Raw genomic sequence first — 25,403 nt, 5'->3', positions numbered from 1 at the left:
AATTCTGTCAACTCACAGATGATCAAAACTGCCCAAGGTCACTCAGCTAGTAAGGACACACACATACACTAGGCTCCAGACATGAGGACTATTTGCCAGTATTCTCTTTGTAACCTGTTTACTGTGTTGGGAACTCTCTGTCTCTACTCAACCTTTTTCACCTGCCAAATTCCTATTGGTTTTTTAAGGTTTAACTCAGGGGTCACCTCCTCCATGGATTTCTCAGGTTTTCTATATTTGTGTGTTCTCTCACTCTCTATCATCCAGGTAAGATGCCTTGGCCATGGGCTTCATCCCCTCCCTGTTTACGGTTAAGTGTAATTAGCAGACTCTTCTATCCCCCTTATTAGGCTGTAAACTCCTTCAGAGCAGGGCAGGGTCTGGGTCTTGACTTGGGATTCCCAGTACTAGCACAGTGTGTAACATATGGCATACACATAACAAATGTTGAGTAGTGACCCCACTTCCCTGCTTTGGCCATCTGCACTAGCAAGAAAAGACTTCTCATCATGAGCAAAGCCATTTTCTCAGCTCTTCATGAACTCACTGTCTCACTAGGTTTACACTGGGACAAGGAGTTGCTATTAGTTGAGGAACTACCACTTCTCAGACACTGAGCTGTATGTTTTGTGCATTATCCTGACAGGTCAACAGCATCCTCACTTTATGGATGAAACTCAAAATCAGTTATCCTATCCTGTATGACTGTCCATACAGTCATACAGAAGGAAGGCTTTGTTTAAAAACATTATAAAATGCTGTTATGTACAGCCCTGTCCTGGAGAGATTCATTAGTATTTGAAATTACTTACACACATACGTACACACACATCTACTGTATCAATTTAGATGTTGGAGTAGTGAAAACATGGTTAACTAGGGTTTATAGAGGTTCAAGACAGTTCTACCATATGCATTCTCTAGGTAAATCATGCCTGTAGTCTTCAGTTTCTATCAGATAAAGAGGGATTATAATACCTACTTAGTTCAAAGGGGTTGAATATAAAAAAAGATCGTTTGCCAAAATGCTTTGTTAAAACAATGGTTGGAAGCCCATTTTAGAGCAATACGCTGGATGAAGAGTTTAGAGCAGTGTTTCTGAGTGGTGGCATCAGAGCCACATGAAGTGTTAACAGCAGATGGGAGAAGCCAGGCGAGGAGTCCACATTTAACAAGTTCCCAAATGATCCTATCGGACACAAAAGTTTGATAAATACCAGGTTAGGACAATGCTTCTCAAGCTTTAATGTACACATGAATCACTTGGAGATCTTGTTAAAATGCAGATTTGAATTCAGGGAGCCTGGGGGGTGGGGGGAGGGCAGGTTGAGATACCGCATGTCTAACAAGCTCCCAGGGGAAGCCAATGTTACTGGTCTATGGATCACATTTGAGTGGCAGGGGGTTGGAAGATCTATTCCCACTGGAACAAATTAGCTTTGCTTTGTTCCTGGACCACAGATTGAATCTCCCAGCCTCGGGGAGTATTCCGGAAAGCCCAGGCCCTTAGTATTGCTACAACACACTTGAACTGTTCAAAACCAAATTGGAACGCATTCCCTATCTCAGGAGAAGAGCAGTAGCATCCTCTCCAGACACAGATAGCACATAGGTTTAGCATGTAAAAGAATAAATCACTATTACTTGAGTCCTATTTACTGTGCAAAGCACTTAAATGTATTATTTCTAATTCTGACTACAACCCTACAAGGTCGATATTCTTGCTCTGTAGATAAGGAAAATATGACATCTATAGAGAGCCTAAGTTACTTGCTCAAAGTCACATGGCTAGTTGGGGGTTGCAGCTGGGCTTCCAATCCTGCTCTTTTGGGATTCAAAGCCTATGTGCCCTCTGCACATCCTCCATGATGCTAGCTAGGTATGATTGTGGTACAAAATGTGACAGCTTAGGGAAAAAATGGGAAAAAACATTTTCTCCTCTATCAGTCTTTGAGTTCAAGGCTCTGCCAAGGCAGATTCCAGAAGGGGGTGAGGATGGGGATAGGGTTAATTAATTAGTGATCTGTAATACCTTATGAACAATAACATGCAGATTGCATCTTTGTCCATGGTCCCCATAAATCTGATAATACAGATGGAATAAAAAGGACATCTGTGACCAGTGCACTAATCCTAAATGTTGCCACCTACCCTCAGGCTTCTAGCTGTGGAACTCAACCAATAACAAGGAAAAGTTCTTTCTGATCTTATGGCCTATCGACTTTTGCACCTTCTCTTATATGAGGCTTCTGTAACCCTGAACTTCACAGCAATTCAGGTTGACCCTACCATGTCACTTCATGGTTGCCACACTTCCCTGCCTCTGATAAAACTGCCTGCACCTGAAAAAAAAAAAGAGGACTGTTTAGTCAAATATACTGAAAGTGCGGCAATCTTGAAGATTTTCTTTTGAATAACACAATCTTCTGTATTTGTCATAAGGTTGACATGTAGAGAAATGCATAGCAATAAAGATGCTCAGAGAAATCAGATACTCAAGTGTACCAAATGGAGGAAAGACAGCTATGAATTAAACTCTCTAGGCATTTACCATCCAGTGCCTTTACCATTTAATGACCCATGGGGGGAGGATCCACACTCAGTTTTTTAAACCCCAGGTTGTGTAACTGTCATTTTCCAAACACATGTCTTTAATGACAGAACTGTTTACCTATATAATGCAAAATAATACAACTGAAAAGCCACATCTCCTGTAATTATATACACGGTAATCTAAAACCAGACAGCGATATTTGAACTATTAAGAATTATAAACTGATTTTGCCCCTATTGTATTCTCTACACATGACGTTTCAAAAATAAAGACCGAAACCTAAAAACAAACTGGTTTGAAACCCACTTTAAAGTATTTTTAGACTGGTGTGTGTGATTTAAATAGAAGCTAAGAAACTGAGTCTGGAACATTGATCTCGTTTATAAGCATTTCTTATTTCACTCCCAAACCCCAGGAACAGTTCAGATCTCAGAAAATGTAAACCAAAGGTCCACAGAAACCAATGTGAGATTTTTCTGGAGAGACTACTGAGATGTTTGGACAGGAACATGTTTGCAATGAGTCATAATTTATAAGATCTTAATGGCCAATGCCTTCGGTGCCTTTCTTCCTACATTCAATATCATTCTCAAACCAGCTGGTGATACATTTTCCAGGCCCTAATGATTTTTATGAAGTTACCAGATCTGTTTCTAAGGTTGCTACCTAGCACCTTTTCTAGTGCTGATTTTGTAATGCTATCTAAACAGAAAAGAACCCGATTCTCTTCCTAAATTGCAAATCTCTTTAACCAGGCAGTTAATGTCTTTCCCCAGCGAAAGGACACAGTACTTTTAAGACCCCCAAGGAGAAGCTGAGGGGACTTGGGGACACAACAAGTAAAAAAAAAAAAAAGTGGAAAAGGAAGGGAAGGGGGCCTCTGGGCACAGGCAGACATAATAACAGGATATGTTCGCTTCTAGAGGAAGCAGGAGCTGCAATAGCCCGAGGGCAGGAAAGGCGGCGCCAGTAGCAACCTAAGGAAACCGGGCGCGCCAGGGTTTGCACGGACCTGGCCCACTTAGGGACTCGTGGTCCAGTCGGGTCCAAGGCTGGTGAGCACCTCACCCGCTGGAGACCAAGCTCAGGCCTTCTGGCACTAGTGGTTATAAAGAGGCACCCATCTGCTCCCTGCCACCTCCGCCAAAGATGGGCAATAGGGCGAAGAGAAAAGCAAACACCAGGCGCCGCGGCAGGTGAACTTGTCAACAAGTCAGCCCTAGACGCAAGTCCCTGCCCAGAAGGGACCTCGGGGTCCCGGGGCCGCAGCTGCTGGGAAGGCGAGGCACGGCGTGGGTGGAGTGGGCTGGGGTGGGTGGGGGTGCCGCGGGCGCTGGGGCAGGAGATGCGGCCCGCGCCCCGAACGCTTCCCTCCCGCTCCCCCGGGATTGACGCACGCTCTCATGGCGCGCGCATCCTCCAGACCTGCCCAGGCCCGAGGGAGGAGGCGGGGGAGGGGTAGGGGCTGTAGCGGTTCCCACACGCGGACCAGGGACTGGAGGAGGCGACCCGCCTGTCACCCGCCGCCCGCGGAGGGCACAGTTGGCGGCCCCAGGCTGGCGCCCCGACCTCCGCGGCTGCCGGGCGTCTCCCGCTGCAGCCTGCAGCCCGCCCGGCGCGCCCCCGCCCCGACCCCGGACGGCAGGTACCTCGGAGCCCCGGCCCCCGAGAGCCTCCTGGCCGCGGTCGGAGCGTCCCTCCAGCTCCCTCATCCGACGTCAGCGTCAGCAGAAGGCGAGGGAAGGGGCGGGGGGAGCGCAGGAACCGGCCCTTCCTGCGGCGGTCGCCGCCAGCCGGAATAGCAGCCGGCGGAGCCCGTGCGCGCCGCAGCGCAGCGCAGCGGCCGGGGGGGAGCGGGCGGCCTCGCCTCCCAGCGAACGCCGGCGCCCTGGGCGCCGCCGCCTCGCCTCCCCTCCCTTCCTCTCTCCTCGGGAGACGCCCGGCAGGGCGACCCCTCCCAGCAGGACCCTGGCATCCGGAGGAGTGAGGGGGCGAAGGCCTCACCTCTTGGGGGGCGGGTCCGGGATGAGGGGGGTGAACCTCCCTCTCTCTCTCCTCCCTGGGGACTTTCCTCGACCCCCCCCCCCATCTCCTGGGGTATCCCCCGCTCGGATCTACCGCTCTGGGTGACCCCACCCCTGCTCTCCCGCAGGTGTTCCACGTGTCCATAGCGTTTACGTCACAATGACCTGGCCTACAGGTGGGAGCCGCAGCGAACGCCCCAGGGTTCCCTCTGCGCTGTGCATGGTGCGTCCTACTCGCTTCCACGTAAGACTCGTGTGGCTTTAGAAAACAGGAGACTAAATGACTTCAATGCCAAGAAAAGTTACAGGGGCCTTTATCTGGAAATCAACTTTGAGCTTAAAGGAGAAAGGCTATGTGAAAAAAAAAAAACAACTGTGTATGTATATGTGTGTGTATATATATATATATGTATGTATGTATGTATGTATTTATTTATTTATTTATTTATTTATAGTAATTTCATCTTATCAAGAAAAAAAAAAAAACAAGCTCTTGTCTTTAGAGTACCCTGCGTTGATCACACAAAGAGAAGGTGTTGCAATAGGTGCTTCCTAAAATTATGCTAAAAAGCAATCCCAATGTGTTATGTATGACTCAATCCCTGGTTATGTTATATATTTATAACTAAGTCCATAGAGTAGTCACTGGTTGAAACAATTTAACAATGGAATGGAAGATGGTTACTGACTAATGATGCACAGCTAATATGAACAGGCTACTATGTGTCAGGCATATGCTGTATACTTTACCTTTAATCCTTGCTGTAACCCGATGCTGTAGGTGGAGTTATTATCCCTATGTACAGATGAAGACACTGCCCAGAGTGCCTTTAAGGCGTTCAGCTCATAGCATATTCAGCAGGGAGTTGAAGCCAGGGTTTTCTGAACCATGCATGAGAGGTTTAGCTTAATCTTAGGATAGAAAGGTGCCTAACCAAGGTAGATGGAGAAAAAAGTATAGGTGATGTTAACATTTAAATAGTAAAATGGTACAGCTCCATAAATTTATATAACCTTAAAAGTTGACATTATTCTTTGGATATATTCTTCAGGGATTCTGTTTGTCATAGACAGATTTGAGTTCGTTCTAGTATGTCACAAAATACAAAGCCGAGAAAACATCAAATCCTTAATAAATGTTTACAAATAAGTACTGAATTAATATGATCTACAAAATAGCAAATTGTTGAAAAGCTGAAATTCAAGAGGAACTTTGGAAGAGAAAAACATAGTTCCTATATATTTGGCTTTTATAAGAAGCACTCAAAGTAACCCATTAACAACACAGACCAAATTATTTTTGCTGTTTGTACGAAGGAAAAAAAAACACAAAACCCTTTAAAATAAGAAACAAAGGCTTCTTTGTGAAGGCAAGACAATTAAGATGTTTTGTCTTAAAATATTTAATTCTAAGGACCATTAATGTGTAAAAACATTATTTGGAATTTTAAAAAATATTATCTCTAACAGAATAAAGTGCTATTTCTAACATAGTAGGTGCTCCATGGATGTTGGGTGAATATCAATCAGTTGTTTGAAACACTGGGAAATAGATCACAAAATTTCCTGACTCCCTAATGTTCTCCTTTCCACCAGTGGTGATTTACTAGTTACATGAAAATGTATTAGAAACCCTATTTATCAAAGGCTGGCTTTGTGGAAGATACTTAAATTTGTTACAAGAAAGCCAGTAGAACACAGGTTGATAGTGTATTCGCAGTATCTTCTCAAAATGCAGATAATTGGAACACAAGCTTTGGAGGAAATGAGTACAAAAGCTGATTTATGTAACTAATTACTCAGGTTTCTTTTACTTCTCTAAAGGCCAAGGTGAAAACTTGGGCGGTGACTCAAACAATGCAAGCGAAAAGTGGCTTTGAAGACAGTGTCTTAAGGTGAACAAATATGTTCTACAAGCAGTATCAGGTCAGCATGGCACTGAAATTCCTTGGGCTCCCAGAGAGTTTAAGGTAAATCTTTAAATGACTTTTTATCATTATTGTTGTCCTAACATTAGGATATTTCAGAAAGGAAATCATAAACTCATGCTCATTCTATATCACCACAATGAGGGTTTTTCCTTCTCATTAAAAAAAAAAAAAAATTGCTCCATCTATAAACTTCCATTTGTTTCTGGATATCCAGTTGTTTCAGTCTTACAAAGTACCTGAAACAATTTCTAAAAAGAGAATGGCTATTGAATGATGGGATCTGAAATTAAGAAAAATTATACAGTAATATACATTTTGAAGAGTGTAACAGGATGACAAAAAAACTTTTCCACAGAATAAATAAATACGTATTCAATTTAATGATTTTTTGAGAGGTTCCAAGGTTCAAGATGTGCTAATAGAACCACATGAATTAGGAATTGTGTTAGGCTGTCATTAACAGAGACCCAGAGTAGGAGTGGATTGAATGAGGTAAAGGTTTATTTTTTCTCACATTAAGGAAATTGGAAAGTAGTCTGGAGTTGGTGTGGCCTCTGATGGATCATCAGGGTTTTGACCTCCTCTCCTTTTATTTCATCATTCAAAGCAAAGCAATATTGCTTAAAGGTAAAATCCAGGCAAGGATGTGGAGAAGTAGAAACCTTCATGTGTTGCTGGTGGGAATGTAAAATGTTGCAGTTGCTGTAGGAAACCATCTAGCAGTTCCTCAAATGATTAAGCATAGAGTTACCAGATGGCCCAGCAATGCTACTCCAAGGTGTATCTTTCCAAGAGAAATGAAGGCCTCTGTCCACACAAAAACTTGCACACAAATGTCTACAGAAGCATTACTCAAAATAGTCAAAAGGTGGAAACAATCCAATTGTGCATCAGTGGATGAATGGGAAACAAAATGTATTATATCTGTATAATGGAATATGATTGGGCCATGAAAAGGAATGAAATACTGGTACATGCTGTAACTGGGATGAACCTTGAAAACATGCTAATTGAAGAAAGCCAGCCACAAAAGTCCATATATTATATGATTCCATTTTTGCAAAAGTCTAGGGTAGGGAAATCTACAGAGACAGGAAGTAGACTAACGATCATTTAGGGCATACACTTGTATAAGTGTATGTATGAATGTATGTATACAAACTGTTAATCTACATATAATACAGTATATTTGAGTGGACTGTTGATGTATATTTTTAGGTTGTATTTTTAATGTTCTGAGTGCCCCTTATGCTTTCAGCCAACATGAGCAAATAGGGCAGAATGCCTTTCTTCCTTTTGGGAACCATAATGCAAATGAGTGCCTTACCACTCATCTGGACAGATAATTATAGTTTCCTACTTCTCCTTTTATTTTCTGACTCATCTTTGACAGCATCATATATACTTATGGTACCTGTTTTAGAGTCAGATGCTAAGATAGAGCTTAAGCTACTGTTTTTATCAATAATAATAATAATAAGAGCTATACATATAAATCTCTTCAAAGCTCAAGTCATTAATAAGACAAAAATCACTTCTCCTGGAGTTGCTGGGAGATTAAAGTTAGATAATCTGTAAGAATAAGTTTAGGAAAAACTGATGTTTTAAAAATTATTACTGGGGCGCCTGGGTGGCTCAGTTGGTTGAGCATCCAACTTCAGCTTGGGTCATGATCTTGCAGTTCATGAGTTCGAGCCCCACATCGAACTCTGTGCTGACAGCTTGGAGTCTGGAGTCTGCTTCGGATTGTGTCTCCCTCTCTCTCTCTGCCCTTTCCCCACTCGTGCACGCGCGCGCGCGCGCTCTCTCTCTCTCTTTAAAAAATAAATAAACATTAAAAAAATTTATTATCAAACTTACTGTCTGATTTTATTGGTGATAGAAATTTAACTTAAACTAAATTTTATTGGCAAAAATGAAATCATTTATTCCCTGTATTGTGTAATACTTAAAGAGGAATTAGATGTACTCAACTAAGTATCTTGACCAATTTTGGTTTAATTTTTATCACCATTTGTGCTCTTTCATAGCAAAATAAAGCTTTTATACTCTCAGTAGAGCTAGTTATGTCTTCAAGCAAATTTGCATGCACGTGTGAAAATAGAACAAATGTTTAATTAATAGCATTAACTTTTGTTAATTAAAATTAACTTCCTTTCCCTTCAAAATTAAGGCTTCAATGAAGAGAGGGGATTTATTTTACACCGAAGAGAAAGGTAATTATTTTCATTCCCATACTAGCTTAGATTTTTGGGTAAATAACACCCTGCCTCTTCACTCCCAGTATCATCCATTGGAACTTATGCAAGAATAATGCTGATGATAACATCAAATGGGACATCTTATCCACTATTTTGTCTGTCATGTATCTTCTGGTATAATTCTGCTTTTGACTAGGAACTATGTTGTAGTTGGGGCAAACCTCAGCCCAGGGTTCAGAGCTCTGCCTCTGGTCTCATACGTGAGACTATGTCCCCCAAGGCAGACATAGGGCTAATGACCCCTTAAAGGGTCACTGTCTGGTAAGGAATAGGATTTACCTGAAAGAATAGGATGGAACTTTCTAGGTCTTTGGTCTTCTCCTCCTCGCCAGAGGGACAATTTAAAAGAATCACTAAGAACCCTGGTACAGATAATAAAGGTAATTCAGGTGAAGCATGGACTAAACGTTTGGTTTAATCATGAGGTTAAGAGGCTGATTTAGGACTATAAACCATATTTCCTAACTCCCAATCAGATGCACTTTTCCTCTTCTAGTTTTAACTCTGTCACTAACTTACTTTAGCAGAGATTGTTAATCGTTTCCCAGTATTTTTTCTCCCCACACCCACAGTAATATAAATTTCAGCTGAGTATACATTGTTGCCCAGTTGTAGACTATATTTTCTAGCTTCCCTGGCTTCAAGGTGTGGTCATGTGACCAGGCTTTAGCCAATAGAATATGACTGAAAGACACATATGTAACTTTTGGGTCATGCTGTTGAAAGAAACACACCCTCACCTTTATCTTGCCCCTTTCTTACTGGTTGGATCACCTTTGGCCATGAAGGTGAGGGCAGTATATTGGTGACAGCAAGAAACTTGGATTCCTGACCACTTGATCTGCCACACTGCCCTGGTCCTCCTGCATGGGTTATTTTATGAGAAGGAAATAAAGTCCAGTATTTTTTAAGCCACTATGTTTCTTCGATATTATTACAACCCAGCCTTTATCCTAATAAATTCGTCTACTCCATGATGTTGGATTAGATCTTCATTTTCCATGAAGTTTATATTCTAAAACAATGTTTCTCAATCTGTGGGTCACAGGACCTCAATTTGAGGGCCTTTGGTGTTAATACAAAGGATGTTAATGTATTTGGTGTTAATACAAAGGGATATGGATCTTTAACCAGTAACATCTGCAGACAAAACACCTGCTTCAGAAATAAAAATTGTGATTTTTGAAATACATATTATGTGATTATAAAACAAAAGTTTTTCAAAATTAGTGAATTTCTTGAAATGCAGGTAATGAATCTTTTAGCTTTGTTCATTTGAAAAAGTCTATTTCACCTTTGTTTTTGAAGTACTTTTTCACTGGTAAAGAATGCCAGTTGACATTTTTTTCTTCAGTACTTTAAAGATGTTGCTATGTTGTGTTCTAGCTTATATTGTTTCAGGCATAAAATCTGTCATCTTTATCTTTGGTCCTCTGTGTCTTATTTTTGGCCACTTTTTAACATTATTTTCCCTTATAACTAGTTTTACAAAACTTGATTACGATGTCCTTGGTATTGTTTTTTTTCTTATAGTTTTCGGTTTGTTGAGCTTCTCAGTGCTGTGGGTTTCTTGTTTAATTCGAACTGTGAAAAACTTCAACCATACCCAGAATAACCAACACAATATTGAAGGAGAGAAACAAAGTCAAAGGACTGACACTACCTGACTTCAAAACTTACTGTGTAGCTACAGTAATCAAGGTAGTGTGATACTGGCAAAAGAATAGACAACTGGAACAATGGAGCAGAATAGAGAACCCAGAAGTAGAGACCTGCAAATATAGTCATCTAAACTTTGATAAAGAAATAAAGGCAATTCAATGGAGAAAAACATAGTCTTTTCAACAAATGCTGTTGGAACAACTGGACATCTACATGCCAAAAAATGCATCTAGACACAGACCTTCTATCTTTCACAAACATTAACTCAAAGTGGATGAAAAACCCAAATATAAAACACAAAACTATAAACTCTCTAGAAGATAATGTAGGAAAAAATTTAAACAACCTCAGGTATGGTGATGACTTCTTCGATAAAACACTAAAGGCACAATCCATAAAAGAAAAAAATGGGGTTGTATGGAAACCAACTTGACAATAAATTTCATATATTAAAAAAAAGTATGGAAACCAATTTGACAATAAATTTCATATATTAAAAAATAAAAAAAATCTAAAAATGGGCAAATTGGACTTCATTAACCTCAAACATTTCTGCTAAATACACTGTCAAGAGAATGAGAAGACAAACCACACACTAGGAGAAAATATTTTCAGAGAACATCTGATAGGCGCACCTGTGTGCCTCAGTCGATTAGGCATCTGACTTCGGCTGAGGTCACGATCTCATGGTTCCTGAGTTCGAGCTCCACCTTGGGATCTGTGCTGACAGCTCTGAGTATGGACCCTGCTTTGGATTCTGTGTCTCCCTCTCTCTGTTCCCTTACCCTGCACAAGCTCTGTCTCTCAAAAATAAATAAATGTTTAAAAAAATAAAACTATAAAGAACTTATCAAACTCACCACCCAAAACACAAATAATCCAGTGAAAAAATGGGCAAAAGACATGAATATACACTTTTCAAAAGAAGGTGTCCACATGGCTAACAGACACATGAAAAAATGCTCAGTATCACCATCATCAAGGAAATACAAATCAAAACCACAATGATATACCACCTCACACCAGTCGGAATGTCTAAAATTAACAACTCAAGCAACAACAGATGTTGGCGAGGATGTGGAGAAAGAGGATCTCTTTTGCATTGTTGGTGGGAATGCAAGCTTGTGCAGCCACTCTGGAAAACAGTATGGAGCTTCCTCAGAAAACTAAAAATAGAACTACCCTACAACCCAGCAATTGCACTACTAGGTATTTATCCAAAGAATACAGGTGTGCTGTTTCGAAGAGACACATGCACCTCAATGTTTATAGCGATGCTATCAACAATAGCCAAAGTATGGAAAGAGCTCGAGTGTCCACTGACAGATGAATGGATAAAGAAGATATCCTATGTATATACAATGGAGTATTATTCGGCAATCAAAAAGAATGAAATCTTGCCATTTGCAACAACGTGGATGGAACTAGAGGGTATTATGCTAAGTGAAATTAGAAAAAGACAAATATCATATGACTTCACTCATGTGGAATTTAAGATACAATATAGATGAACATAGGAGAAGGGAAGCAAAAATAATATAAAAATAGGGAGGGGGACAAAACACGAGACTCTCAAATATAGAGAAGAAACAGGGTTTCTGGAGGGGTTGTGAGTTGGAGGGTGGCTAAATAGTTAAGGGGCATTGAGGAAGACACTTGTTGGGATGAGCACTGGGTGTTATATGTAGGGTTTGAATCCCTGTATTCTACTCCTGAAATCACTATTGCACTACATGCTAACTAACTTGGATGTAAATTTTTGAAAAATTAAAAAAAAATCTGATAACAGTCTTTTCCAAAATATACCAAAGAAATGTTAAAATTCAACAATAAGAAAATGAATAACTCAATAAATGGGCAAAAATTTTGAACAGACTCCTCACCAAAGATGATATACAGATGCCAAATAAGCATTTTAAAAGGATGCTGAATATCCTATGTAATTAAGAAATTGCAAATTTAAACAATGAGATATCACTGCACATCTATTAGAATGTCTAAAATCCAAAACATTGAAAACATCAAATATTGGAGTGGATGTGGAACAAAAGGAATTCTCGTTTATTGCTGGTGGGAATGCAAGATGGTACAGCCACTTTGGAAGACACTCTGGTAGTTTCTTACAAAACTAAACTTACTCTTACCATAGACTCCTACAATTACTTTTCTTACAATTACTTTACCCAAATGATTTGAAAACATGTCCACACAAAAACCTGCACGTGAATGTTTATAGCAGCTTTATTCACAATTGCCCCAAATTGAGAGCAACTAAGATGTCCTTCAATAGATGACTGGATAAACAAACTGTAGTACATCCACACAGTAGAATATTAATCAGTGTTAAAAAAAATTGCTATCAAGACATGAAAAGACATGAATAAACCTTAAAAGCATATTGCTAAATGAAAAAAACCAGTCCGTAAAGGCCACACTGTATGATTCCCGCTATATAACATTTTGGAAAAGGCAAAACTATGGGGACAGTAAAAAAAAAAAAAAAAAAAAAAAAAAAAAAAAAAAAAATCAGTTGCCAGGGACTTGGGTGGAAGGAGGGAGAGATAAATGTTTTTTCCTAATATCCAATATTTTGAGAGGCATTTGTCTGTTTTAGTTATTTTAGAGGGGGCTATAAATCTGGTCCCTATTATTCCATCGTGATCAGAAGCCCCTTTATTAATGATTTAATAGTAACCTTGCATTATGTATTTTCTTGACCAATATATATTATATATATTACTTCTATTTTGTGGGGGATAATCTAGGAATTTTTTTATATTGAAGAACAGTCCTTACAAATGTTCCAACTGAAAGGGCAGGGACAAGCAATTCATAAAAGAAGAAATTAAAATAGTAAAAATGAAAAATATACTCATTTGCAATAAATTTTTTTCAACTTAAAACATTTTCACCAATCATACTGGCAGACATGATAATGCTCAGGCTTGATAGGGATATGGGAAGTGGACACTGACATACTCTCATAAACAGAGGATAGAAACCAAAATTTCATGCACCTTAATGGGGGGCAGTTTGGCAATTTATACAATATATTAATTGTGCATATTTTGTGACACTGCATTTCCACTTTTAGGATATTTTCTCTGAAGAAATTATTAGTTGAGTGTACAAAAGTGAGCATATGAAGATGAGCATCACAACACTGTTTATAATGTTAAATTCTGAAAGCAGTAAATTGTCCATCTAAAGGAAGGATTAGTTAATTAATTATACATTTAGTACATTTACATATTGGAATGCTGACAGCTATTAAAAAGAATGAGGTCAAAGTATTTTTTTAATATGATTTATTTTCAAGTTGGTTAACATACAGAGTATACAGTGTGCTCTTGGTTTTGGGGGCAGATTCCCGTGATTCATTGCTCACATACAATACCTGGTGCTCATCCCAAGAAGTGCCCTCCTCAATGCCCATCACCCATTTTCCTCTCTCCCCCACACCCTCCATCAACCCTCAGTTCTCTGTGTTTAAGAATCTCTTATGGTTTGCCTCCTTCCCTCTCTGTTTGAAATGATTTTTTCCCCTTCCTTTCCTCCATGGTCTTCTGTTAAGTTTCTCAAGATCCACATATGAGTGAAAACATATGAAATCTGTCTTCTCTGGCTGACTTATTTCACTTAGCATAATACCCTCCAATTTCATCCATGTTGCTGCACATGGTAGGATTTCATTCTTTCGCATTGCCAAGTAGTATTCCATTGTATATATAAACCACATTTTCTTTATCCATTCTTCAGTTGATGGATATTTAGGCTCTTTCCATAATTTGGCTGTGGTTGAAAGCACTGCTATAAACATTGGGGTGCATGTGCCCCTATGAATCAGCACTCCTGTATCCTTTAAATAAATTCCTAGTAGTGCTATTGATGGGTCATAGGGTAGTTCTATTTTTAATTTTTTGAGGAATCCCCACACTGTTTTCCAGAGCGGCTGCAGAGATCAAGGTATTTTTAAATGAAAATAGCTGCTTGCACAACACCATGTGAAATATGATTCTATTTAAGTAAATATTTTATGTTAACTGTATATTTACACTCACTAAAATGTTAACAGGCTGTCTCGAGGGAGTGATCTCTTTTTGGATGTAGTTGGAGGTGGGGGTTTTCACTTATACTCTTTAGTAATATTTGCTTTTTTGAAGTGTACATATAGCATTTTACAATTTGCAAAATTAGGATGATTTAAATTTTGACATTAGAAAAAATGGTTCTCACATTTGAAAATATTTGGAAATACTGGTTTATCTAACACTGATTTGTATTCTAAAATTCCTTTTTGATTTAATATTTTATTCCAATCTCTAGACTAACCTTGAGATTCTTCCAAGTGCTAGATAGAAGTCCATGCCTTCTTTCTCCTTGCTGCTGCCACATGACAAAGGTGAATTGCTTAGGTAAAGCTTGGTTGCTTCCTGATTGGGGTGGGGGGGGGTGCATACACTGGCTCAAATTCTTCTTTTTTTCCTCATATTTCAAGTGACTTTATTGCTGGGTGACAATCTTGGGCTGGTTATGGGAAACATGCATATAGGCATTTGGAGTTGGAAAGCTAGAAGTGGTTCTAGTAACTTCTCTGGGGGATCAGAGGTTGTTCAGATTTGAGTGGAAAGGGAGGATCATGAATTGACTTTACATTAAAGATCTTTTCCTCCAGAGCTCTTTCTCTTACTTATCTCTACAGGCTTAAAAACCTCAAAATTATTTTGAATTCCTTTCTAGTAGTTTGCTGCATGTCTTCAATTAGTCGTTAAATCCCTGTTCATTAAAGGTTTATGATTCATAACAAGAAACTACAGTTTCTTTTCTAGTGTCTCTCAGCTGTTCTGTCCATTTTTCTCAGTTTTATCTCCATTGCCTTTCCAACTCTGGCTGTTTCTTATCTGGAAATTAAAAATTTCTTTCCATCCAGGATTGTATATTTAGACCAATACTAAGTCAGTTAAGATTGTTACAATATAAGTGTTTTAAGTATTTAATTTTGCATCTAACCTGAGAATTGGGTGTGTGTGCATGTGTGTGTGTGGATGTGGGTGTGTGATTGTGTGGGTTGGTGGGTTATGGTGGCTTGGGATGGGGAGGGTGGATGTGTAAGGTAAGAGAAGACAGAACCTATGCCTTAGAATTACACTTTTTAAGTATGACGTTAATTAAACTCTATTATCATAGTCTGGCTTCATTCCCAGCTACAAAATCTTCCAAAGGTTACATCAAAATCAAATGCCTGATCAAGCAATTCAACACCTTTATCAGTCCTAATTTGCCTTGCTCATCTGCCAACATTGATTTCCGCTTGTCCTCTCTTGTTCATACCCCCTACATCAACGCTCCCACCCACCCCTGGATGCATTCACACAAGAATGACCACTGTCACCAGGTGCCAAGGCCAGACTTGCCCTGAAGGTGTTCCTCAGCTCCCAGTTGGGAGGGTCCAGTAACTCCTGGCACTCCTGTTTTCACTATTACCACTTCTACCACAACACTGTCTTGTAAGAGTTCTTATTCAATGCTTCCTAAAGCAATCTGAAATGAAAATTGTCTCAATTAGGAAAATAAAGACTATTGGACTGAAAACCCAGAGCCAGTTCAAGCAGTTTGCATTTTTGCACAAGAGACGTACACAGGCAGTCAGACCTTGATGGCAAGGACTCTGCCTTCTTCATGTGTGTGTCCCTTAGCACATCTGCCAGTGTGCCTCAGATGTACAATCTTAGGTGTTCTGTGAAAATCTGTTGAATTCATGGATGACTTGTATACAAATGGACCCTTTGAAGGTGGAGTGGCCAGTTATTTCCCTTGGCTTCGTTTTGTTAAAGCCTCTCCATTAATTCTTAGCCATTTTTAATACCTAACTTTGACATTCAATACTAATATTTTATAATATTGATACTGTGTAATATTCTTTAATACAGTTTTTCCCACTCTTATTTTGTCCTACACATCACGTAAGCACTTGTACTATAAACTGTAAATATTTGTGTCCCCTCAAATTCATGAGTTGAAGCCTAATTCTTAATGTGATATTTCGAGGTGAAGCCTTTGAGAGCTGATTCAGAGTCCTTATAAAAAACATCCCAGAGAACTCCCTCTCTGTGTGAAGACACAGAAGACAGCTGTCTACAAACCAGAAGGCGGGCTCTCACCAGACACTGAACCTGCCAGGACCTTGACGTTGGACTCCTCCACCTCCAGAACTGTGAGAAATAGATTTCTGTTGTTTATAAGCCTCCCAGTCTATGGTATTCTGTTGTAGCAGCCCAAACAGACTAAGACAAACTTGGGAAATGTGCACATTCTCCAGGACCTTTCCAAATCTATGGCATCAGAAAATTCTGTGGAAGGTCCTAAGAATCTTGATGTTTAAACTCAACTTAGTGACTCTTATGGCCAGATAAATTTGGAAACTGCCTTATTGAGAAATTCAATAGTCTTAGTTGAGGTTAAGTCTTAGCTGAGGTCTTTGATCTTTGATCTTTATGTCTTTATTGTCTTTGATCTTTATGCCAGATACAATTCCATGAGCATTAACTTGACATTAAAATGCCTAAACTCCAATCTTGTTAATTACCATCTGAGTGGTTTGGGGCTAGTACAGTGTTTTCCCAAATTCGTCTGCAAATTAGATTCACAGGGGCTCTTTTAAAAATGCCAAAATCTGGGTCATACCCAAGACAAATTAAATCTCATTCTCTCAGGCTGTGACACAGGCATTAGTATTTTTTGACTCATATATACTAGTAAATTAGTATTTATTTCCCAACATGCACACAAGTTTGGGAACCACTAGACTAATCAGTTACCCTCTCTAAGCCTCTATAGACAATAACTCTCATTCTAAAATGTTATTAGGAATTAATCTAATTAATGCATGTGAATATATCTTATAAATGATAAAACACTATATATACCCAATTCATTATATTTAAGGCTTCAAAGCATTTTTTTGGCTCCTAAGTATTTTGAATAAAGGTTAACAAATTTGCAGATAAGAACTTTTATATTTTCTGTATACCACTTTTTTATGCTTGTGACTGTGATTGCCAGTTCAATAGTTTAGTTTGGTAGATTCACCTTGCAAAGGAAACCATCATTCAAAAAGCTGTCCTTAGAATTTAGGTACATTCCCATCAGGTGGCAGTAGTCTATCTGGGGTCCTGGTTTAAAGCAGTGGTTCTCAGCTCTCACTGCAAATCAGAATCTTTCTTGGGTTGGGTTTATCCCCAAAGATTTTGATTCAGTAGGTCTGAGTGGGACTCTAGCTTCTGTAGGTTTATCAAGATCAACACATCATTCTAATGACTTGTTGCTAACCATGGTGAGTTTGTTATTTCTGTTTAGGCCTTCTGTTCTATCTACTAGATTTAGTCATAAATGTTCTACTTTTTTCAATGTTAGAAATATCTCTTCATCATGTAGAGCAGAAAACAATTTTAGAATAGCTTAAAAAACATTTGAATCCATATGGATATGATTTCTTATTACTACTACCATTCAGTCTTTATTATATAATCTTACAATTTTTATTTAAAATGTGTCCTGGCCTTGATATATAAGCAAACCTTCTCAATGTCTGTGATCACTAGTTGCCTTTTTAAAAAGTCAGAAAATGTATGGCTCCCCTGCTGGTCTGGAATCTGTCACTCTAGGGCAGTGGTTCTTAAATATCAGTGGGCATGTGGAACACTGAGGATCTCGTTAACAGTGTACATCCCGTCCAGACCTAGTGAATTAACCTTTCGGTTGAGTTCCAGGATTCTGAATTTTAAGTTATCTCCCTTTGTTATTGTGATGCACACTAAATTTTGAGAACTGTTGGCTCTATGGAATCAGAGGCTGGGGGGTGGGCTGGGTAGCTTTGGTATGGTAGAGAATACTAAGGGAGGCCTCATAGGATCCAGATGCAAAACTCTGTAAGGCATTTTTGTGTTCTCTTCTTGCCTTCCTGTGCCTCATCTTAGTACAAGTAGTGGTAAGTGACTATGTTGTTATTCAGTGACCCTAAGGAGAGTCACCAGGCATTGGTTGGTAGTGGTCCACAACCTCTGGAGTTCCCCAGGTGAAACTGGAAACTGATCCTCATGTACAGAGGGCAAGGAGAGACTAAGGAGAGTAGCAGACTACTCCAGATTGGTAGGTGACAGTTTTAATAAGCAAGGGAACTTATATATGAGGCTTGTCTTGGGTGACAGCATGACAAGTAAACCTTCACACCCGCCTACCAGAATCTTGAGTGTATATAGAGGCCTTCACTGGATTCAGTCATATATACCACCCAGATAGGCTCAACACATTGCTCTCTCAGGGCCATATCCTTGAAATGGCTCCCACTATGGGAACAGTGGGCAAAACTTACATTCCAAAGATGGGAGGGGGTAAAGAGGCTGAGATTTCCTGGGTCCAGCTCCCAGGTCACCTGGTGGTCATGTCCTCTTGATTACTTCCTCTGATAGTTAATAAATTTGAAGTGGTAAGTCCTATCAATTTTTGTTGTCAATCCAAGCATGGAGCCTGCATCGAGGAAGATGCAGCAAATACTTATGGGTTTTGTATTGAGAAAATACTCCTTTTCCTTCTTTCTCTGTTTTCTTTTTCTTTTTTTTAAGGTGGGGGTGAATAGCCCCTATTGGAAAGATAATGGGGTAGAGAGGAGTGACACAGAAGAAAGTCCAATTTTCTCCTTAGAGTGGCTGTAAGATGTTCTAGATGTTCTCCATTTTCCTTTCCTTCAACTTGACTTTTTCCCATCTATAATCTTTCTTCCCTGGTTTGTTGGATTGTGGTCTGCTCTTGAAGAAACACCATCTAGAACAGACCTAGGCACCAAAAACAAAAACAAACCAAAAAACCACTATATCTGAAACCACCCAACTCATCTTTAAATTGCACTAATAGCATATTTGATAATTCACTTGGGTTATTTTTACTGTTATGTATAATTGTATTTGACCCATATTTTGTTTCATGACTATGCTTTTATTTTTGTTTGCTTTCCTTTACTAGCATTTTGTACATCCTAAGACTTCATTTGCCTTTGATTTCAGATAAACTGTGTATTTTCTGCAAGCAAGCAGTAAATGATTTTCTACTAAGATATGTTGGATTGGTATGAGCACATGATAAGGACGGATCATTGGATTTTCATATTTGATATTTTATGTCTAAAAGAAACTTGTGAATTGTTAATCAATTTTTATGTTAAATCAGTATTTAATAAGCATTAGCCTCAGCAGAACTTGAAGCGAATAGAGTCTTAAGGTGACTTTTAAAAAAAGTTAGATTATAATAAAAGCAGGCAAATTGATTAGTCTTTTTCAAAACCTTTGCAGCTCTCTGTCCACTTCCCATCTACTTCCTGCTCCCATAAACAAGTTGTTCTCTTTATTGTGTTTTGAAAATCACTAACCACAATGGCTAGATCAGTGCTGCTTAAATAAGAGCTATGATCTTAGCTGTGCCATCTCTACCTTTGTTTAAACAGTATTACTTCTCACATAAGTTATGGCAGTTGCCCCCTTCTTCTGGAAGGAAACTACCCCTCTAATCCATTCACTAGCCTCAGCCTAAGGTCCTCTTTCTAAGGTACAAATTTAATTATTTCTCTCTTTTGCTTAGATTTTTCTGTCGGCCCCTTGTGCAGTGGTTACCGGAACCTGTCGTTCTGTCCATTCAGAACTACTCCTTTATTCATCGAAATTAAGTGGGATTCTTAAATTTAATATTAGAGGACACAATTTTGTGCCAGTTCTTCCTGGGGAGTGGAAGCTAAGAGAGAAGCTCAAGAGCTGTCAATGGTCATGTTTTCACCATGTGCAGGAATCCAGTCAATAGCAAGAAAGAATGAAGCCCAGGGGGGAGAAGAAGAGATTCCCCCAGGGGGGAATGAAGCCATGGGGAGAAGAAGAGATGAGAGATAGGGAGCAATCTGCTGGTGGTATTCAAAGCCCTGATTCAAATTGTCCCCAATCCTTGTCGTTCCAGAAGCTGATTGTCATTAATCCTGTCCTTCCAGAAGCTGGTTGTTCCAACCCTCCTTACATCACATGAAACACCCCTGTACCTTCCTATAAAGTCCCCACTTTTACCTAAGCCAGTTAGAAATAAGTTTTTGTCACTTGCAAACAAAGGATCTAGATGAGAATAGCCTATAAGGTCTTTCATGATATGGTCCCAAGCTTCTCAATTCCATCTTCACAAAACCCTCAGGAAGATACTCAGCTGCAAATAACAGAACACAGACAAATAGATTTAAATAATAAAGGCATTCCTTTCTCTCTCATACCTGGAAGTGTAGACAAAGACAGAGATAGTTCCAGAGATGGTTTATCAGTTTGACCAAATGATAATGCTTTAGTCAGCTCTGCAGTTCTTGGGGTCTTTTCCTTGATCAAGGAAGAAAGCAGCTCCAGACAGTCTTTAAGACCTATGTGAGCATTCCAGACAAGGAAGAAGGTGGCAGTCGCCTTCTCCTTGGGAGGGTCTGTTTTGAGCCTGGAAGGGAAGTTCAGCTGACTTCTCCTTGGATCTCCTTGGCCAAAACGGGCCACATGCCCAACCCCAGACTCATGATTGTGAAGTGAAAATTACTTTGACCCATTCCCTAACTGTCCTTACTTCAATGGATCTGAGTCAATTATATGAGATTCAGTTAACAGAGGAAGGAAAATGGAATGGTAGCAGAGTCAAGGAAACATGTCTACCACACATATTTCCATTATCCTCCCCTGTCCTTCCCCTGCCACCATTGCTACCATTATCCCAATTTTAAGAGCCAGCCTTATCAAACTGCCTTCAACCAAACATACTGTGCTCTCTGTGGTTTCTTTGGCCTCTGTGGGCCTTTGCTCATAACCTTTGCTTTGCCCACAACATATTCTCCATCCTTCATTTAATAGTTTCTTGGTTTTTGTGGGTCCTTCTCCCTTCAGGCCTCAGCTTAGATATCACTTCCTGTGGAAAGTCTTCGTTGACCCCCAGTTCCATAGCACCCTCCTGTTAGTCCTGTCATAGGATCTGTGGGATCATATGGTAATTTTCTATTTATATATTTTCTACTAGACCGTAAACTCTTTGATGGTTTATTGACTGGGTCTTATTTCTCTATGGTCTCACACAGAGCCTGCACATAGTAGATGATCACTAAATACTTGTAGAAGTAAAAGAACTGAAGCATTTTTTGAAGGCACTCAAAATCAACTTATGTTAAAATTGCTTTATAAAGGGTGATAAGAACATAGGTGTTAATTTGTTTCTGATTTTTGTTAAAGGGAATAAACAAAAGAGTGATTTGTTTAAAAAAATTCCTGATAGACCTTTGCATTTAAAAAGTCATGGCTGTGATGGCTTTGAAAGAGCATGGCAAAGGATGATTTTCCACTTAGGGCAATATTCATTCTGTTTGTCTCACATAAGAGGTAAAGATTCAAAAGCTCTTAATCAAAAGCTGCTTGGGATGCTCTCTTTGCCCCCCCCCCACGTGTGTGTGTGTGTGTGTGTGTGTGTGTGTGTGTGTGTGTCTCAAAATAAATAAACTTAAAAAATAATTTAAAAAAGAAATGTCTTCACCTCTAGGTCCTAGGTCGGGACCTAGGTCCTAGGTCCCATTAAGAGCTTTTGATCGGTCCTTACATGATTTTTCTTTTTTTAATTTATTTTTTTAATGTTTTTATTTATTTTTGAGACAGAGAGAGAGAGAGAGAGAGCATGAGTGAGCATGAGTGGGGGAGGGGCAGAGAGAGAGGGAGACATAGACTCTAAAGCAGGTTCCAGGCTCTGAGCTGTCAGCACAGAGCCCAACTCGGGTCTTGAGCCCACAAACTGCGAGATCATGACCCGAGCTGAAGTTGGACACTTAACCAACTAAGCCACCCAGGCACCCCTTACTTGGTTTTTCAAATGGGCAGATTTCTGCATATGGATTCATAACATAGAAACTAAATGTAGCTATGTGATAAACTTACTTCCTTACTTGAATTTTATAAGATGTTATTTTACTCGGCCACTTCTTGCTCCTATTTTATCATGAAAAAGCAATATGACATGACAAGGTGTTTTCTATCCTTTTTGTCAGTAGATGAAGTTTAAGTAAGGAAGGAAAGAATTAAATGAAGAGAAAAATAATCACCACATTTGATTAATATAATAGAGCAGCACTTTGAAATCTTAGCATTTTTAAGTTAAACATTGAGTTTATAATTTGTATGAGGTAGTGAAACATTCATTTACAAATGTTAAAGAGAATTTTCCAGGCACAGTGAGTTGGGGCCTCTTTGAATTTTAGACATAGTATTGCCCTTTTGGGTGTCACCTTTTCCTGCGTGGCCACCCAAAAGCTGCCAGTTTGGAGAGGGACCCAAAGGGCAAGGGGGCTTTCCAATTAGCTCAGTCTGCAGTCAGTGCTGCTGGAAGAGTCTGTGGCCCTTCCTAAAGCTGCGTGGAGTCCATGACAAGCCCCAAAGGCCACCACAAAGGAGACCCTTTGTGTTTGGGAAAATGCAAAGGCCTCTTTAGCAGATGACCCTTCATTTTGAGAAATGACTCCTGGCTTGTGGCTAGAGTCATGTAGAGACTGAATCATTCCACCATCTGGCATAACACAGCCATGGTACCTTGATGCCTGATACGACATGGTGCTGTCTCAGACACTTAGCCATAAAGCCAGCCATTCCCAGGAGTACTCCACATCAAGTAGATTGAGAAAGAAGAGAAACTTGTGAGGCTGAGCCTATGAGAAGCCTGAAGACACAGGTAAATTATATGAACAGGCAGTTGTACTTTTATGTTACTTTCTTCCTTAAGCCCATGGGGAGTTTCCTATGCCTAGTGGATCAGGGATAGAGTAACTTGAGCCTGCTGTACAGATGGTTTTGTATGATATGCTGGCACCAGACAGATGAGAGGAAGTGCTGCTGTTCTTCAGGGTGGCCAAGCACTACAACTGAGAAGCAAATGCTTACAAGAGTTAAATTTTTGAGCAGAAATTTTATTGTCCACTGTGCCTAGAAGGAAACATTTTAGTGTCTACTTTACCTGAGGTCAGGATCTATAGTAATTCTTGAGCTAATTATTTAGCTGAAAGGTAACTTCCAAAATCTGCAATATACAAAGCAACTGGAATCTAGCATTGAGACTGAGGCTAAAGACCCCCTGTTGTGCCAGACATTTACCCTTTCATTGCTGGATTATAGGGCGGTCAGAGATGTCTCTGAGGGAAGGGCCAGAGTGACTTGGGCAATGATGGATATACTGAGGCAGGAACCTTCAGATGGTTGCAATATTTTAGAGCTGGTTAAGGCTGAATGAATACATACTAGGTCATTTTTAGTCCTGATCCGAGTATATGGTCAAGAACTTGGAAGAGTCAAGATGAAAGAACTGCTGGCGATGAGGCTTTAGGGAAGGGTGGATGGACCATTCAGAATGGGCCCAGAGCGAGAATATCTGTGTCTATGTGATGCTCACTAAAAGGCCATCATCGCAGAAGAGATTCTTAGTACCAGGAGAAAAAAATGATTCACTTTGTGGGAGTTAGTCGTCCTCCTCCTCAAGCCAATCTATTGGTTCATTGGCAAACTCAATATTTAACTTCATAACAAGACTGATCACATACTGTTAGTAACAATGACTACCAATAAACTTCTAGGGGACCTGGTATACTGCCCTGTGGCAGATAAATTCTTTTCAGTTAAAAAGGCCGCTTCATCATGGAAGAACAACAACTTATCATCACTGCAACAGTCTTTCTGGATTTGGATTTGCTTTCCCTGTTTATATGCCTTTATAAGCATTACGGGATTCCATACATAGCTTTTAATTGATGAACTCATGCACTGCCAACAAGGCAATAAGCTACTAACTTCCTGGCCTTACTGTATAAATATCCTATCATCCTGATGAAGCTAGGCCTCACTGGAAGGACCTATTGGGAATTTAACCATAACAGCATCTAAGTAGTAGTACCTTGTGATATTGGTATGCTGTTGTAGAATATAGAACATGAGTAGAACTAGTAACCAATACACCTGATATTGTTTTCACAGCTGGAATGCAACCTAGGACCTAGAGGTGAAGACATTTCTTTTTTAAATTATTTTTTAAGTTTATTTATTTTGAGACACACACACACACACACACACACACACACACACACACACACGTGAGGGAGGGGCAAAGAGAGCATCCCAAGCAGGCTCTGCACTGTCAGCACAGAACCCAACACGGGGTTCGATCCCACAAACTGTGAGATCATGATCTGAGCTGAAATCAAGAGTCAGACACTTAAATGACTGAGCCACCCAGGGGCCCCGGGGTGAAGACTTTTCCAACAATTATACCTACTCTTTCACTTTCAGAAGTTTTGTTTTCTTTAACTCTTTTAGTCTTAAGTATTTCAGTACTTAATGGAAGAATGTTTCATCCAAGGGTTAAAAAAAATGTAGGTTTTCTTGAATTAGGAGCTGAGACTACCACCTGGGCATGTTGGATTCCTTATGCAATTGGGGCAAAGATCCTTGGCAAGCTGTGGTGCTGGATGAAAGCCAGGAGAACTTGGAACGAGCAGAGGAGGAATCTGTCTCATATGTCAGCAGCAGTCTTGTGAATGCCTGCAGAGTGGAAGACTGCAGCTTGCACCAGTATTTCCTTGCTAAGTTTGCTATTTATTCTCATGTTTCCTTCTAAAATGAGAATTATAATAATTATTTTTTTCTTTTATTTCCTCTTTCTTTCTTCCAGGGGTATATCATGCTATCCAGGAAATGGTTCAGTTTATCATGTAGTTCATGTAGAATGAAATGGGATTCTGACAGAATTGAAGAGGAATGGACATAACCCAGAGGTCCTGGATTTGAAGGCCAACATCTCCCTTCTGTGCACAGTGGCTGGAAATAGCTTTGGTTGTTCTCCATTGCAGTTGTGTGGGATTTAGTTGGATCATGTGTTATGAGCGGTTTTCTCG

The 25,403-nt window shown here is 39.8% G+C and overlaps 2 protein-coding genes across 23 annotated transcripts in view; one reads left to right on the top strand and one right to left on the bottom strand.

Annotated features, from left to right (window-relative positions):
- Positions 1-4,697, bottom strand: part of ICA1 (islet cell autoantigen 1) — a 148,699-nt gene extending 144,002 nt beyond the window's left edge. For 2 of the 16 annotated variants that reach the window (XM_027071954.2, XM_053220322.1), the window contains exon 1: positions 4,559-4,697. Coding sequence is in view for 1 of the 16 variants with exons in the window: in XM_053220320.1 (XP_053076295.1) it covers positions 4,204-4,266 (63 nt within the window). In the remaining 15 variants the exon portion in view is untranslated. Of the gene's footprint in view, positions 1-2,289; positions 2,334-4,203; positions 4,398-4,558 lie in introns of those variants that run through there. The other 14 variants (XM_027071956.2, XM_053220323.1, XM_053220324.1 and 11 more) reach the window with 11 other exon arrangements.
- The window catches only part of NXPH1 (neurexophilin 1), a 428,911-nt gene continuing 407,027 nt past the window's right edge, over positions 3,520-25,403 (top strand). The window contains exons 1-5 of one of the 7 annotated variants that reach the window (XM_053220330.1): positions 3,523-3,750; positions 4,707-4,801; positions 6,403-6,548; positions 8,683-8,725; positions 16,481-16,646. The gene's annotated coding sequence lies outside the window, so the exon portion shown is untranslated. Of the gene's footprint in view, positions 4,823-6,402; positions 6,549-8,682; positions 8,726-10,303; positions 10,890-14,751; positions 14,848-16,480; positions 16,647-25,403 lie in introns of those variants that run through there. The other 6 variants (XM_053220331.1, XM_053220329.1, XR_001429443.3 and 3 more) reach the window with 6 other exon arrangements.

Source organism: Acinonyx jubatus, chromosome A2 (genome assembly GCF_027475565.1).
Source record: "Acinonyx jubatus isolate Ajub_Pintada_27869175 chromosome A2, VMU_Ajub_asm_v1.0, whole genome shotgun sequence".
NCBI classification, from domain to species: Eukaryota; Metazoa; Chordata; class Mammalia; order Carnivora; family Felidae; genus Acinonyx; species Acinonyx jubatus.
Note: the sequence above shows the minus strand (reverse complement) of the source record. Positions and strands in the feature narration are given on the sequence as shown.